Source organism: Gordionus sp. m RMFG-2023, chromosome 5 (genome assembly GCF_954871325.1).
Source record: "Gordionus sp. m RMFG-2023 chromosome 5, tfGorSpeb1-WG-v2, whole genome shotgun sequence".
Lineage (NCBI taxonomy): Eukaryota > Metazoa > Nematomorpha > Gordioida > Chordodea > Parachordodidae > Gordionus > Gordionus sp. m RMFG-2023.
The window spans coordinates 12813168-12830367 of record NC_088779.1 but is presented as its reverse complement, the minus strand read 5'-3'; the positions used below and the strand labels follow the sequence as shown (position 1 = coordinate 12830367).

The 17200-nt window shown below is 26.4% G+C and overlaps 1 protein-coding gene across 1 annotated transcript; it reads left to right on the top strand.

Moving 5' to 3' along the window:
• Positions 1–1088: 1088 nt before the first annotated feature.
• Positions 1089–15458, top strand: LOC135930582 (rRNA 2'-O-methyltransferase fibrillarin-like). The gene is made up of 8 exons (XM_065467422.1): positions 1089–1187; positions 1231–1281; positions 1534–1647; positions 1865–1959; positions 4225–4395; positions 13359–13604; positions 13686–13831; positions 15301–15458. Exons 1-8 carry the CDS (start codon positions 1178–1180, stop codon positions 15320–15322), a joined length of 855 nt encoding a protein of 284 aa, XP_065323494.1. The 5' UTR covers positions 1089–1177; the 3' UTR covers positions 15323–15458.
• Positions 15459–17200: the final 1742 nt, after the last annotated feature.

Here is a 17200-nt window from a genome sequence, read left to right as displayed (position 1 = left end):
AAATTCGTCTCACTCAAATTACATCTATAAGGAGATAATATAAATTTATTTGTTGAAAAACATCCTCCCACACTAACTTTGGTAGCTGGCATTGCCAGTATGATATCAGACGTGATGTGTCATTTATAAAACTATATGTAAAAATTTATATATTAGATTTAAATTTTTTCTAGGCATTATAATTTATAAGCTTAAAATATTTAAAAAATATTGTAAAATGGCAATATACTAAAGTTTACAAAAATTATGACTGACGTTTATCAATCAAATGTGATTGATAATAATTTTTAAAACAGTTTGAATATAATTAGTATTTTTGCAATATACTACTAGTAAAAACTTACACATTATTTTATAAGCATAAAATAATGAGACTCGAACCAGTTCAGAGACATTTTAGCGGTTCGGTTCAGGTTCAACTAGAAATTTTTTAGAGGTTTAGGTTCGGTTTAGGTTCGATAAAAAATACCGGTTTTTAGCGGTTTAACGGTTCGGTTCAGGTTCGGTTTGGATCCCTAAATATAGGTGTCCAATGGGCTCATTTATGGAAGGCATGTCATATTTGTCATATTATTATTGAAAGTTATTTATTTTAAAAAAAAGTTTTGTTTAATATTTATCATATCGCTATTTTATATATCATGTGTAGAATGCGTGATTTTTTTAAAGTATAAAAGGGACGAGATTTTATAAATATAGTGACTTTTTTTAAAAAAAAATATTCTTTTTAGTTGGCGAATAAAATTGGAGTTGAATATTTACAATTTTAATTTTAGAGTTGTGTTGGTAAACTGTGTGAGTTGTAAAATAGCATTATACTGGTAGAGTTTTTTATAATATAATTTTCACACCCCTAATAGTGCTTCCTCTATCCTTAGAGCAAAATCCTGGCTACGTTTATGAATTATGTTATGGAAACTATATGATTTGGCCAGGTCAGATTTAAATTATTCATAATAAATTTAATTTTTAATTATGACGTTCTTTATTAAGGGCATAACTTTCTTTTTTATTTTCATGTGATTTTGACAGGTTCATACTAAAAGATTTATGAATAAAATATTTGCTGTCATTATTTACGCCTGTAACTGTCGCTCATGTTAGATATCATTTTACTCTATAGTAGGCTCAGTATATTCAACAATTTAGGGAAATAACATACCGCTAAAATTAAAAAATGCGACCAGGTATTTTTTTACATCTCTGCTTGTTTATTTTTTATCATTTTAGGATTTGGCTCAAGAGGGACACCCAGAGGTGGCGGATTTAGAGGTGGAAGAGGTAAAAATGTAAATAATTCCATTAATTTGGCTGTTATAGTTTTATAGCATACAATTATACAATTGATTTAATTTTATATGTTTTACTTTCTTAAGAATGTAAAAAATTTAATTTAAATAAAAATGTTTAATTAAGCTTATAATATAACAATCATTTTATTAATTTCTACCATCTTAGTGAATTTATTCAATATTATACATATGGATATACTTTTAATTTATCTGTATTTTAAAATAATTTACTTTGAATAAGGTGGAAACAGTACTCCACGTGGAAGAGGAGGATTTCGAGGTGGTAGGGGTGGATCTGGACGAGGAGGCTTTAAGGCAGGACAGAAAGTTGTGGTTGAGCCTCATAGACATCCAGGTTAAATTATAATAAATCTTAAGTAAAAATGAGTTTTTTTAAAAATATTATAACATTATTTTGGCATTCACCAGGGTAAATTTAAAATTTGTAAGGGATTTTTTAAAATTTAAAGCCAAAATTTAAACAATAACTACAAAATTAAGTTTATTTTTTGAAACTCATTCAAATTCCCTGAATAAGTTTGAATAACTTTTTAATTTCATATATTTACAAGGAGTATTTGTGTCAAGAGGAAAAGAAGATGCCCTTGTAACTCTTAATTTAGTTCCTGGAATTACTGTTTATGGAGAAAAGAAAATAGCTGTTGGGGTAAGATATCTATATTTTGGGACAAAAAATTATATATTTATATTTCATATGATAATTTGTCTGATTCAATTATATAACTTCAGTTCTTGATAATCTGAGTAGATTTTTTTGTATATTTGAAAACCGCAAGACATTTTTCATACCTTTTATCATTATAATGAATTTTTGTCTATTTTGAACAAAATATTCCAACCAGACAAGTTGTGCCCTTATTTATTATTTAAGCTATATATCACAATTGGGTTATAACATCAGTTGCTTATTAGATAGAACATGATTCATACAGTATAATTAGTACTTTGATTTTATGAATCAAATATTAATTTATTCAAATGATATTTATCTATTTCTTCTTCCACTGATATTGAATGTTTAAAAATATTTGTTTTTTAAATATATTACATAAAAATAATAATTTTAAAGTAGAATTTTGTAAAATTAAAAATATTAATAAAATCGCTAATGGTTTTTATGTACTATGAATGCAAATTGCAATGGTTTTGCATTGCGATGACCACTATGAATTCAGACTTACTCTTATTGCATTATAAATAAATTTGGCCATTGTTTAACAAATTGCTTTATGTTAACTTGGCCCTCTTTTAATAGCAACTGAATGGGGAGGGGGGGGGATTTAAATTGAAAACTTGGTTTTTTCCATATTTTTTGAAAAATTTTAAGTAATGTTTTGTGTTACCATTACTCAAACAATGAAATGCTCAAAAGAATGTAGACGTTATTTTTATTGATACTTTACAGAGGAAATAAATAAATTTAGTAGGGTGAAGTTATATTTTTCTAAATATAAAATTGATATAGATGAAACTTTTTTCTATGTGTATATTATAATTATAAGATTCAAGTATAATAATTTATTTTAAAATGTTTGATTTACATGTTGATGAATCTTGGGTAAAGGTCTGCATGGGATCTTGGATTTGAACATTAATAACTTTATTTTGGGGCTTGGATCGGGTTGTAAGAGGTGCCCAACCCAAAACCCAGCCCGATAAATAATAATTTATCTTAAAATGTTTGATTTACATGTTAATGAATCTTGGTTAAAGGTCTGCATGGGTTCTTGGATTTGAACCTAAAGAACTTTTATTCTTGGATCCAGTTGTAAGAGGTATCCAACCCAAAACCTAGCCCTATAAATAAATATAAATATCCTAAATAATTATTTTAATTCATAATGTCATTTTCAATTATTATTTTACATAACATACATCATATTCTATCAGGTTAATTAAAATTTATTTATCTAATATATATTTAATTAATTAGCCTCAAATTTTCAATATTTAAAATCGTTTACCAAATCTTAAATTGATGGAAGGCTTATTAAAACGACTTTCCCGATTTAAGTGTTTTTGCTCTTTAATTCCTGGCTATCCAGGCTTCCTCAGCTAACAGCAAAAGTGTGCTTTTATTAGCAGGTCCTGTGAAAATAAGAGGACTTGTTTAAAGCCTGACAAACTTGACTCCTCGTTATTTGTATATTACAATTATTCACTATGTGATACTATAGATAATGATATTGATAATATCATTATAATATGTTCATTATATCATGCACATTATTCGCAATAGATTTTAAATTTAATTTTATTTCAACTTTTTAATATTTAAACTGAATAAAAGGTATATGCCTCCAATTTAAATTATGCAAAATATTGATTATATTATGGTGGTCAAATTAATACAAATAATTTTTAATTGTTTTTGGATATTATAATATTCACACTCAAATTTAAAGAAATTTAGTTAGGTTGGGGTGAAAAAATTTTTTTTTATTCATGATTGGGTTGGGCTATGACAAAAATTTTTTCATAATTTGGGCTTGGGCTACAAAAAATTACTTTACAGGCCACCAATCTTGGGTTCCTTTATTTGAAAATATTTTATATAGACTATATTTTGCAGATATTTGTATGGCTAGGTATAAAGATAAATTGCACTCCAAGTTATATTATATAGCTTCTGTCATTAAAAACATTTATAATTATTATTTGCTTCTTAATTTAGATGATTTAGAGAGGCAATTCAGAAAAAATTTAAAAACAAACAATAAATTTAGTGTTTTCATTTAAGAAAAATTAAAATTTTCCTTAAACTACATAATGCTATATGAAAATATTTATATTTTATGAATAATAATCATTAGAATAAATTATTAGATTCGAAATTCCTAATTAAATCTCTATTTAATATTTCTTATGAGCATAAGTAGTATACACATATATTTTTATATAAAAAAAATAGACTGGTGATGATAAAATTGAATACAGAGCTTGGAATCCATTTCGGTCAAAACTAGCAGCTGCAATATTAAGTGGAGTTGGTAAAATTTGGATAGAACCAGGTTCTAAAGTTTTATATTTGGGAGCAGCGTCTGGGACAACTGTTTCCCACGTGTCTGATATAGTTGGTCCTGTAAGTTTTTCACTCCATTTAGTTTCAATATATTTTTATTTCAGTTTTTATCATATATTATTGCCTGAAAATTAAGCTGAATGGGTAATTCCTCAGTGTTTCAGATGACTTTTTTTAATATAGATGAAACATGTTATGAAGATTAAATATTGTATATTTGATAAAAATCAAAATTTTAAAGCTCTAACTTAAATAGAACCAGAGTTATGGGCCTTCAAATTCCAATAAGGATGTTTACTTGGTTTTAATGATCTCAAAATCAAATTACTAGATAAATACTTAGTCCAATATCACAAATTATGTACCATTTTATAGCTCTTACATTCTCCCTAAGGAAATACCAAAGTTATTTTAAAATATTTTCATTTTTGACGTATTTCTGATATAAGAAAAAAAATTATCTTGAGAAGAGTTTTGAAATGAAACTCGCCAAATATGTTTATTACTTATAGTTATATGTAAATATTTAAATAAAGATATTAATGGATAATAAATTTTATTTAGTTTTTTATAATTTTGCACATATGCATTTTATATTATATGACCATTAATATTTATAAATTTATTATATATATATACTAGAAATTTTAAAATAATTAATTTATTTGTACTCCAATAAAAATAAAATATATTATAATTATTTTTAACAATAACCTATAATATATTTTTTTATTTCTTAAATTATAAAAAATTAAATAGAATTTAAATTCTTATTTTCTCCTGTACGCTCATTTTTAGAGAGTAACTAAGTATCATTCTACATTTCAAAAAATGTCTTATAAATCTAATTTATCCAGTTATTCAAAATATAAAATGCCGCCAATAGAGATAGAAAGTTAATTTTGAGGCAGGTGATTCTCAATATAAAATGATATTACGGAATTACCTTTCCCCAAATTTGCAAAATATTAAACTCAATAAAAAAATTAATATAGGATTTAATATTAGATGCATAAAATAGGACAATATCGTTCAATAAATCAACCAGCTTTAACTTAAATATGATAGACATGGCCACGGAAAGGGGGCTTCCCTCTCCTTCAAAGAAATTTTTGCCCCTTAAGCCTGTCTGAATTTTTTGCCTCTCAGAAATAGCCTCAAAAAATTTTTCCGGCCCCAATATTTTTAAAAAATATTAATTACTAAAATTTCATTTGCATTAACATTAAATCTAAATGAAAACAACAAAATTCTTAAAAAAATATATGGTTGATAAAACATGAAACCTCAAAAGGTCATTTAAATTCAATATGACTTGATAAAAATTGTAATGTAAGAGAAGAAAGGGAAGTATCGATTATAGTGAACCATCAAGTTGAGCATAATCAATATTTGATACATTTCTCAGATTACAAAAGCACTTAGAGGGATTCCCACTACAATAACTGATGCTAATTTATTCTTTAGGACTTTTTGCAATGTTTTGATTCACCTGCCAAAAAGTTAAAAATTTTAAATCAATTCCAAAAAATTCCTAATACACATCACCTCAAAGTCAAAAAGAGAAATGGTGTTGGAATCTATCTTAGCAATTATAACAAAAGTGAGATGCCTTTTTTTTACCTTAAGGCTGACAAGACAGATGCAGCAAGTTGTAAAAATTTGAGTTAATTATTTGGTATAATTTTTGTGAAAAAATCTAAGAGATTAGAAAGTCTTTCTGCTGAAAGCATTTCAAAAATTTTTCAACTTAATGATTTAAAGATTAATTCATCTAATATAATGAGTCAGGCCTATGACGGTGCAAATGTATTATTGGTTAAAATACTGGAGACAAACTTTCCTCCAAAAAATGAATAGAAGGTGTCTTTAAATTCGTCTTCTCAGATAATTTAAAAAAAACGAATACGCGATTTATTTTTGCGCGTTTTCGCCTAATAATGTTTTTTAATTTAAGCACATTTCATTTTTTTTTTAATTTCTACTTTCAACTTTTTATTAGTATTGTTGAATAAATATTTAGTAAAAGATTTTATTAAGAAACTAATAAGGAAAATTATTACAATAGATTTGGAAAGGGATACCAATAAAATATTGAAATATCCTAATTTACCATCTTATACATGGAAGTAGAGTCAATGTTACTAATGATGATGATATAAATATTTGCAATGTTATAATATATTTATTTGACAATTATGATATAATAAAATAAAGAAAAATATTATATTGATAGATCATTATTTGGAAATTATATTAAAACATTAGGATTTTCAATAAGCATATTCCATATATTTGTTTAAATATTTTATTTCTGTAAATTATCCATTGAAAAGAAATCATGTTTAAAGCCTTTAATAAAATTAACTATTTCATCCTCTTCTAGTATATTTTTCTTAATTATTTTCAATTTCTCCTGTTAATTCTAAAAAAAATTTATTATGTTTTGTTTTCTTTTCTTAATTAGTGGGATTAACCTAAAATAAAATATTATTTTATTAAATATGATTTATTACATTCTCTATGTCATTGCTTGCACTATTTTCTTCACTTAAAACATACAAATAATGACTAAAATTAGATAGCAATAAATTCTAAATTAATTGAAATTTTGATATTTATATCAGACCTGCAGAGGTACCATTTGCACGGCCCGGCCCGGCCCGGTTTTAAATTTTTTAGGCCCGGCCCGGATATTTTAAAAAAAAATTTTTACGTCCCGAAGCGGCCCGGATTTAAAAATTTAAGGCCCTACCCGGCCCGGATATTTTTTTAAAAAAAATTTTACGGCCCGGCCCGGATATTTTTTTAAAAATAATTTCAGGCCCGGCTCGGAATTTTTTAAAATTATATTCGACCTGGTATATACAAAAATTCACCTATGAGGTATTTTACCATATCTTTCAGCGAGTATTATCGCTTATTATTTAAAAAATATATGTAAAAAGCTAATATTTTGAGAATATTATATTGAATTTATAAAAATTATAAAACTGTTATTTATAAAAATGGATATTTTGAGCATATACTATATTTTATATTGCATTTATAAAATAAAACTATTCATAAAAAATGGTAATAATATTTGTCATATACTATATTTTATATTACATTTTAAAAAAATAAAACTAATATTTAAGTTATAAAAATGGAAAATATTTTGAGAATATAATATATTGTATTTAATTTATAAAATAAAAATAAATCGCTATTTAAAAAAATGCATGCATAATAAATAGTATTTTGAAAATATAATCTAATTGCACAATATTAATATAATTTATTTTATAAAATAAATTTTTTACAAAAGAAGATAATTGTATTATATAATATTGTAAAAAAAAATAATGAAAAATGTTGGATTAAAAACTTTCATGACTCAAGGTAAATATAATAAATGCAATAAATATTTGACAGTTTGCAAAGTAAAAAACCAGCATGATTGACGAAACCCTATACTCAAGAAAGATATTAAAAATTCACAAATTATCATGAAGAAAGAGAAGCATATCTACCTTTTCAGGTTGAAGATTACTTCTTCTTTCTTCAAGAATTCTCCCAGTAGTGGAAAAATTCCGCTCACGGCTTGCACTTAAAGCAGGAATTGCCAATTTTGCTAAAATTGGAAATTCGCTTTGATGAGCCGCCCACCACTCTAACAAATTATCCACCTTAAATATTTGATCTATTATTTATGTAATTATAATATTCATCATCGGGTATTGACATATTACCAGAATTACCATCACCCCATTTGTCATAAAACGATTCAGTTTGTTTAACAACAGTCGTAATTTGACTGGTCGATGGTATTTCATTTACTTCCTGAGCCTCTTGTAATTTAATATAATCTTTTATATAGTTTTCCGTCATTTTGCGATCTGTCCCTGACTACATACGAAATTGCTTGAATTTGGGACAGAGAAAAAGAGAAATAAAATGATACTTGTGTAAAACAAATTTTTCAATTAAAAAATGCTTTATGTAAAATCAATTTTATTTCTCCTTTTCGCTTTGAAAGGTATTACAAACTTTAAGAAGTGATATTCCTTTATTTGATAGTTTTGGTAAAATATATTCTAAAAATTTAGATATGAATTATAAAAAAATATATTAATAATACTTGAATATTGGGGCTTATTTAAGATATTCCTTTATTTGATTGTTTTGGTAAAATATGTTGTAAAAATTTAGATATGAATTATAAAAAAATATATTAATACTTTGAATAAATTTGTAGGAAATTAATAATTAGATCGATCTGTGGGTTGTTAGGTAGTGTTAACCGTCACCCAATATTATATTAATCATAACTATAATATAATATAATCTTATAACCATTAACTCATAATGTAAAAATTATTATAAAAAATAATAAGGCCCGGCCCGGCCCGGGTTTAACAATCTTAGGCCCGGCCCGGCCCTGGTTTAACAATCTTAGGCCCGGCCCGGGTTTAAAAATCTTAGGCCCGGCCCGGATATATTTAAAAAAAATTTTTTTAGGCCCGGCCCGGATGTTTAAGAAAATTTTTTTTAGGCCCGGCCTGGCCCGGTATATTTAAAAAATTTAAAATACGGCCCGGCCCTACCCGGGCCGGGCTTAGGGTCGGGCCTGCAGGTCTCTGATTTATATTATGCAATTAATAACCTCTTCTTCAAGGAAAGCATCCTCACTACTTGATTAGATTTACATAATGGAGTAATCATCATTGGTTCAAGGAAAGAAGTGCTTCAAAATCAATCCACTTTCTTTTAAATCCAATGTCTGAAGCTCTCTTTTTGTTTTCCCTCAGATATGCCTTTTAAGCTTTTATATTTTAATTTAGCCTCTTATACTAATAATTTAAATAATCAATATCTAATTGATAAACCTAACCTGACATATTATGCTTTAGGGCCATTCCACGTCAATCGATCGTCGACCCCTTTTAAAATTGTTTAAAATTTCTGGAATTATTTAGATTGGTAAATAAATGAGAAAGTCTTTTATTTTAGCTCTCTAGCACACCTGGTTCCCGAGATATAGGGGCTCAAAAGTTCAAAAAAGAGCCACTTTGGAATCTGTAGAATTTTTAAAATGCTTATATCTCAAAAACTATTATGATAAAAAAATATATAATATCATATTGTAGGTAAAAAAATCTCTAAAGGGCTATCAAAAAATAATAAAAATTGGCACCAATTTGAGTCTTTAACTTCCGGTTTACCTATATCGCTTTACCTCTATTTTTATACAAAAAAGGAGTTTTTTTTCGAAATTTTTTTTTGCTTTTTATTTAGATACCTTTTATAAATAATATGCGATGTCATAACCTTGGCGACGGTATCAACTCTTCCGAAATATACATTTTTACCAAAAATTGAAGAAAAAATAGATGGCGCTAATGGTTGAAAAATATTATTCATAAGGAAAATGAAAATATTGACACGTTTATAAGAAATGTGATAAAATTTTCCAGTTATGCCCCCCACCATTCTTAAAAGGTTTTACATTTTTTAGATCTCTACTTTGATACTATAGCGAATGACTTTTTAGCTCGATAATGTATAACACCTACAGTAAAAACGAATATTTTATCAGGCATATTATCGATTATATTTTACAAGCATATTATTTTACAAAATAAACTGTTTAAAACGATCTCTCTTTCTGCCAAATATTTTTAACTTGTCCGTTCAGATTAATTTTAAATAATTCAACCAGTCTCCAGCTTATTATTTTATCGTCTGTCTACCAATAACATTCGGGATTTGGAGAGTGCAAAAACATATATTCTATGTGCAGATTAGTTAAAATTTTATTCTATATCATAGATGGACGTACCAAATATTAAAATGTTGCAACCAATTAAATCTACAAAGACATGCTTATTATCGCAAGAATCTAAGAAAGATTCTACCCTAGATGACCAAAAAAATTTACCATTCAATTTTATGTTAATATGCTCTTCATGCCCACAAAATTTAGCAAACATTTCTTATACTTCAAATGACAATGTAGATATTGATTCTCCCCCTCATATAATTAATCAAGAGGCTATTGATAACATTAATATATCTCTACAATCAATAGGGGAATATCCCATTAAAAGAAAACTTATGTGAAAAGAAATATTCGAAGAAAAAAATATTTAGAGTAAAAAAAGTTTTAAAGACCAAAATTATACCATTATCTTCATCAAATGATAAAAAATTCGATGAAATTCTAGATCCCTCAAAAATCAATTTCCGAAAAATTGTAAAAGAATTTAATATTTCATATCATATGGCGTTAAAATCAAAAGGTCTAGAAAAGGGGGTTTTTTCAACGCCGAATCCTAAACCCGGCAAAACAATAGATGCCACCACATTTGCTGTTGTCAAAACTTTTTATAGCAATGATGAATATAGTAGATCGATGCCTGGGAAAAGTGATTTTGTTTCTAAAATAAAAAATGGTGAAAAGATTCAAGTCCAAAAGAGATTAATTTATAATTTACGAGAGCCATATCTTAAATTTAAAGATATTCATTCAATTAAAATTGGAATAATTAAATTTTGTTTCAAATATATTTTAAATTATGGAATATGATTTTATCTATATTTCTATATATTAATAAAAATGAATATTAAAAAAATTATATGAAAGATATTTATTATTGAAAATTTGTTACATTATTAAGTGTCTAATGGGCATTTGCCCACACTGCCCCTCAATTTAATTAGTATATTTAATAGAAATTCAAAATTTTTTAGTATAAAAAGTGGAAATATCCGGTTATTGATAAGTTAGCAGCAAAATTTTAACCATAATCCGTAATTTCATAAAGCGCCATCTATACTTTTCTTCAATTTTTGGAGTCGATTGCGTCGCCAAGGTTTTGACATCGTATTTTATAAAAGGTGTTTGAATAAAAAGCAAAAAAAAATTTAGAAAACAAACTCCCTTTTTTGCTTAAAAATACAAGTAAAATATAGGTAAACCGGAAGTTAAAGACTCAAATTGGTGCCAATTTTTTTTATTTTTTGATAGCCCTTTAGAGATTTTTTTACCTACAATATGATATATTATATATTTTTTTACCATAAATAGTTTTTGAGATATAAGCATTTTAAAAATTTTATAGATTCCAAAGTGGCTGCTTTTTGCACCTTTGATCCTCTATATCTCGAGAACCAGGTGAGCTAGCGAGCTTAAATAAACGGCTTTCTCATTTATTTACCTATCTAAATAATCCCAGAAATTTTTAATAATTTTAAAAGGGGTCGGCCAGCTATTTCTTGATACTCTTTTTCCCTCCTAAATTTATTTTCATGCTTATCACTACTTTATAAGCCTGAGATCAAATTTATCTAAAAATAAATATATCAGGAATAAAAGAATAGTAAGTTTATAAATATGATTAAATAAATAATAATTACTCATATAATTTTTTCAAAATAAAAATGATGCTTAAAATTACGAATTCGCAATAATACAATAAATTTTTTGGCGAAAAATAAATATTTTTTTTATTGAGCATGAAAAATAAATGTTTTTTTTTATTGAGCATAAAAAAAAATGAACGAATATTTGCTAAGATACTCATGTCTGTTAATATTGTTTTCAAGTCGAAAATTAAATGAGCGAATATGCGAATTTTTAATTGTCTGCGAAGACATAGCCCTTATACATTATTTCAATGACAAGTTACATCTTGTTGATAATTGGTATAACAATATTTTTAATTTTTTTCAATTTAGCAAACGAATTTTACAATTTCTTTAGACGTTTTAACATATCCCTTAAATATACAGCGGTACTCTTGAGACTTTTAGACAAAATGTGAACTGGCCATAGGGCAATATCTCATATTATTTGTTAGAATTTTGAGGCTATTGGTGAAGTATTATTTTACTTTCTAATAGAACTCTTAACTCGGAAATTTTCACTCATGATTAAGTCGAAGCCACTGCTCTTTTGTCTCAATGCATAAATAAACTATTATATTGGCCAGTAATTTATTAAATATTAACCACAATTTATCCATTGAATTAGCATCTTCGTCAGTAGATACTAATATGGTGTATGCTAAAAATTTTGTTGAAACTAAAATGAATATATTAAAAAATAAGAGGTGAAAATTTATTAGACCTGATAAAGAGTAAGGCTGAAAATTATAGCAAAATTTAATCTGGCCCTAAAAAATTTTTGAGTATTTGTAAAGTCTAAAAATTTGAATTTTTTGGTTAATACCAAATAAAATTTATTGAAATAATTAATTATTTTGTTGAACGTTTTTTTAGATATTTATTACCGATGATTATAATTTTTATTTTGTTTTAATGCATTGTCCCTCCTTGACCCAAATTATTTTATTGTAGATCTAATAATAATTTACGATCCATTAGCTATAGTGGAAAAAAGGAAACCCCAGAAATATTCACATCTTACCTATAACAATATTTATTCCCATCGTAGTATCAGCAAACTGCTATATTGAGAAAGTTGCAAAATCCTTAAACAAACTAATTCACCAAAAGAGCACAAATATAACAATCTTTAGGGCTCTTTTGATCAAACAAAATTCAGATTTGAAATTTTACATTACAATTTTATTATTTAAACATTTATGGGCACCACCAGAAGAATGTCAATTTTAGTTAATGAACCAGAACATCTAAAATAATTACAATTTATATTTCGAATTGATATTATTTGCAAAATAACATATCTTAAAGCTTTTTTTGCAATATTCAAATTTTCAACAATTATTTATTTAATTGTTTTCTGGCGCCATAAAAAATTGACCTAGCCCAAATTTATATTTCTGCTTATTCTTATATCAATTTAATCAGTAAGCATATATAGCTAACCCTCATTTTAAAATTAATATCTCATTTAAAAAAATATATATTAAGCCTTGAATTTAATTCATCTCCTTCAACGTAATGGGCTTAAGAATTCTTGCAATTTAAAAACTTAAGAAAGAAGGTTTTTTACTATATTAGTTTAAATATAATTAAACCTGAAAATAAAATTATAATTTCACATAATCCTTAAGGAAGGCCGTGTGTATGCAGTGGAGTTCTCTCATCGTTCAGGCCGGGATCTCCTAAATGTGGCTAAATCCCGTTCCAACATCGTTCCTATTATCGAAGATGCCAGACACCCTCAAAAATATCGTATGTTGGTGCCGACTGTTGACGTTATTTTCGAAGATGTGGCCCAGCCAGACCAATCTCGCATAATGGCCCTTAACGCACAATCCTACCTCCGGGCTGGAGGCCATTACATTATATCCATTAAGGTTAGCCATGTTTTATATGATGATAATTCTTTTAACCTTTTATAAATTAATCCTAATTTTTGCCCCCTTTGCCAAAAACAGGCAAATTGTATCGATTCAACAGCTCAACCGGAGGCTATATTTGCTGGAGAGGTTCAAAAATTGAGAGCTGACAAATTAAAACCTATGGAACAAATAACTCTTGAACCTTATGAAAGAGACCATTGTGTTGTGGTTGGTGAATATAGGTAATTGAATCATTAACCCAAATAGGGGGTATATAGGGGCAGGGGTCAAGATAATAATTTAAGGGACCATTTACAATAATAACTACAGGATGATACAATGTCAAATTTGTTAATATTTAACGAATCGATATATTTACCATTCGCATTTTTATGAATAATCTACTATTCCCATTTGTTCATAATGAATTACTCAAATAATATAAATAAATTCATTTTGCATGAATTATATATTTAAATAATTTTTACTGATTCATTAGAAAAATTGTCTGAGACATATATTCTTTGTCTAGTCATCTCACTTTTAATTGGTCTTTTTCGTACTTTTAAATTTCCCCACTTTTTTTCACACCAATTTTAAAAGGCTTAATTCCCTAAGTTAATTTTCTTGGGCTCTTTCCAAATGGATGGACCACATCTTAACATACCAGCCAGAGTACGAATAACATTTCTGCTCCTTCCGTTTTTTATGTAAACTTACTACAATTTCTTCCTCTGGGCCTAGTCTGTAAGAATGTTTGCCAAGGTCTTCCTTTTGCTATCGATTATTTGATTCCTTATCAAAACTGGCAGCGTGTGATAATAATCATCTCTGCAATCTTGGGGACAACATTAAGTCTTTATTATATACCATATCAATAAGATATTCTCGTCATTTGGTTAGCCCAAAAATGATTGTCAAATCTTGTTCTATTTAAGTTTCTGCTTATTGAAATTCTCTATAAAAAATATTTCAAGGCATTATATCCCTTATTGGATGCACACTCCTAATGATTTAGAAGAAGAAAAATCACTAAAATTTAAATAAGGTGAGAACTGTATATTTTTTTAAAATTTGCATAAGTTTATAAAAATATTATGTAAATGAATGAAAATAGTTTAAATCTCTAATATTTATATAATTATGATTTTTTATTGATATTTATTTAAAAACCAATTGTGCTAATAATTTTATTTGTTCGAATCAAATAACTTAATTTACTATTCTAATGAAACGAATCAAATATTTAATTATCTTTTGATATCCTATGGTTTTATACCTTGAAAGTTAAGTTTTGACTATTTGTCGCCCAAAGCTTATTTGTGAAAAGCTTGACCCTGCTTCATTAATTAGGATTGAAAACAATTATTTTCAAGCCTCTTATCCTTATAGTTTATATTTTGCGTTTTCTACCCTTCCCTCCACCAAATTTATATTTTTCTTTTATGATTTTTAATTGAGTGTTATTGCAAAGAATGAGTGGACACCATTTTTAGTGAAGGCTCTATTTACTACCATGCTATCACTCAGAATCAGAGTTACTGGCCATTTCAACTCGCATAAATTAGATTAAGAAAATTCACATAATACAAATTCATTTTGACATTTTATTGTCCAGTATTAGAATTACTAAATTGCTAACCTTTGTCCTTCAAGGGTTAAATAATTTTAATATAATTATAGTTAAATATATTTTAATATTTAAATTCAGGCCTCTATTAAAGAAAAAATAACATTGGAATACATGTATAATGAAGATATTCATTTTATTGCACGAACGTACAACTTTTATATAATAATAGAAATACTCTGTAAATATTATTGTAAATTTACTATTAGCATAAATAAATGTTTAACATAAACGAGAAAAAAATTCACGAGGCCTTATGTAATTTTTACAAGTATATAAATTAAATGAATGATTGTTGTTTATTATACTCAATAACTTAATAAATTTCCAATTATTCAATTTGGGATTTATTTGATGCATAAAATATGATTTTATTTCTTTTAGGATATTAGCTCTAAAAAAAATTCTAAAATTTTTATACATGCACCAACCATGAAATTTTCCTAAATTGGAATTGAATTGGTCGTATCAAGATCAACAGTAGTTATGTTATGTTTTAAAATGTTAGTAGCTTAGCTAAGATTTATATATGGGGGTGGGGAATCTAGGAAAATATTTTCCCGGAAAAAAATCCCCAGGAAAAAAATTCCCCAGAAAATAATTCCCAGGTAAACAATTCTCCGGAAAAAAAATCCCCGGAATAAAATTCTCCTGGAAAATAATTCCCCGGAAAAAATTTCCCCACTATATATTGAATTGCTAATGCATTGCTAAACTGCTTTGCTAAAAAGCAATCAATCATAAATCAATCAAAATTTTATTATGTATATTTTATTAATGATAATTTTTTAAACTTTTTTTAAAATATACTTAAATCATTTTTTTATTATAAATGAAGAATACTGAATAAATATCATATAGTATATAATTTTATTTTTATTTAATATTATTGGTAAGAAATTTATTTTTCTAGCTTATTAAAACAAAAGTACATTTTATTCAATTTTAAAAATTAACAAATATATATCCGTAAGAGGGCGTTATATGTTTTAATATGTATCATTTTAGGAAACCGGAATTATGATTGGATAGCACTTTTTTTATGGTATATATACATATGAAAAACCTAAAAATTAAAAATTTTTATAGGTTTCTTTGATGTTTAATTTATGAGTATTAGAATAGTAAAACAATGGAAATTTTCTAAAGTAAATATTGCTGGCGTTATTTATCAAAATCTCTTCATTTTTGTTTTATACGTGTATATTTACGTGCTAATCATTATCCTGAAAAATATTATGATTTGACCGATTGCCAAGTTCAAAACCGACCATTTATTAAATATTCGATTGATCAAATTTGCTATTAAGATAAATTGAAAAATGTTGATTTTTGTTTTATGTATCTATAAATACGTATAAAACATAATTCCAAAAAATATTTTAAAAATATCGTGATTTGACCCGAAAACCGACCGAATGACCAAATACTGCATTGCTGGGGTTATCCATGGAAAAATCTTCATTTTTGTATTATACGCGTATATATATACGTGCTAAGCATTATCCTAAAAAATATTTTGAAAATAATTTGATTTGACTGATTGCCGAGCTCAAAACCCCACTTACTAAATATTCGATTGATAAAATTTACTAGTAATATGATTTGAAAAATGTTCATTTTTTGTTTTATATATCTATAATTACGAGTAAAACATATACGAGTCGGTTATCCGCCAAACCACGATATTTTTAAAATATTTTTTGGGATTATGTTTTATATGTATTTATAGATATATAAAACAAAAATGAACAATTTTCAGATTATATTACTAGTAAATTTGAATCTAGGTAAATAATTCCCCGGAAAAAAAATCCCGTGACCCGGATCTGCTCGGCAGTATTTAATTAAATAGAAAAGTTTTTTAAAGTCAAATTTCTTCAAGGATTTGAGATTTTAAATAATAAAACGAAAGTTAAATAAATCTAGTTCACACACTTTCATCAACTTTTCGGTATTTATTGAAAAATTATTTTTACAC

Bases quoted from the DNA above. Each gene is read 5' to 3' on its own strand.
- LOC135930582 (XM_065467422.1), top strand. The intron at 1,282-1,533 runs GTAAAAATGTAA...ACTTTGAATAAG, and splicing joins CGGATTTAGAGGTGGAAGAG to GTGGAAACAGTACTCCACGT. The intron at 13,605-13,685 runs GTTAGCCATGTT...TGCCAAAAACAG, and splicing joins ATTACATTATATCCATTAAG to GCAAATTGTATCGATTCAAC.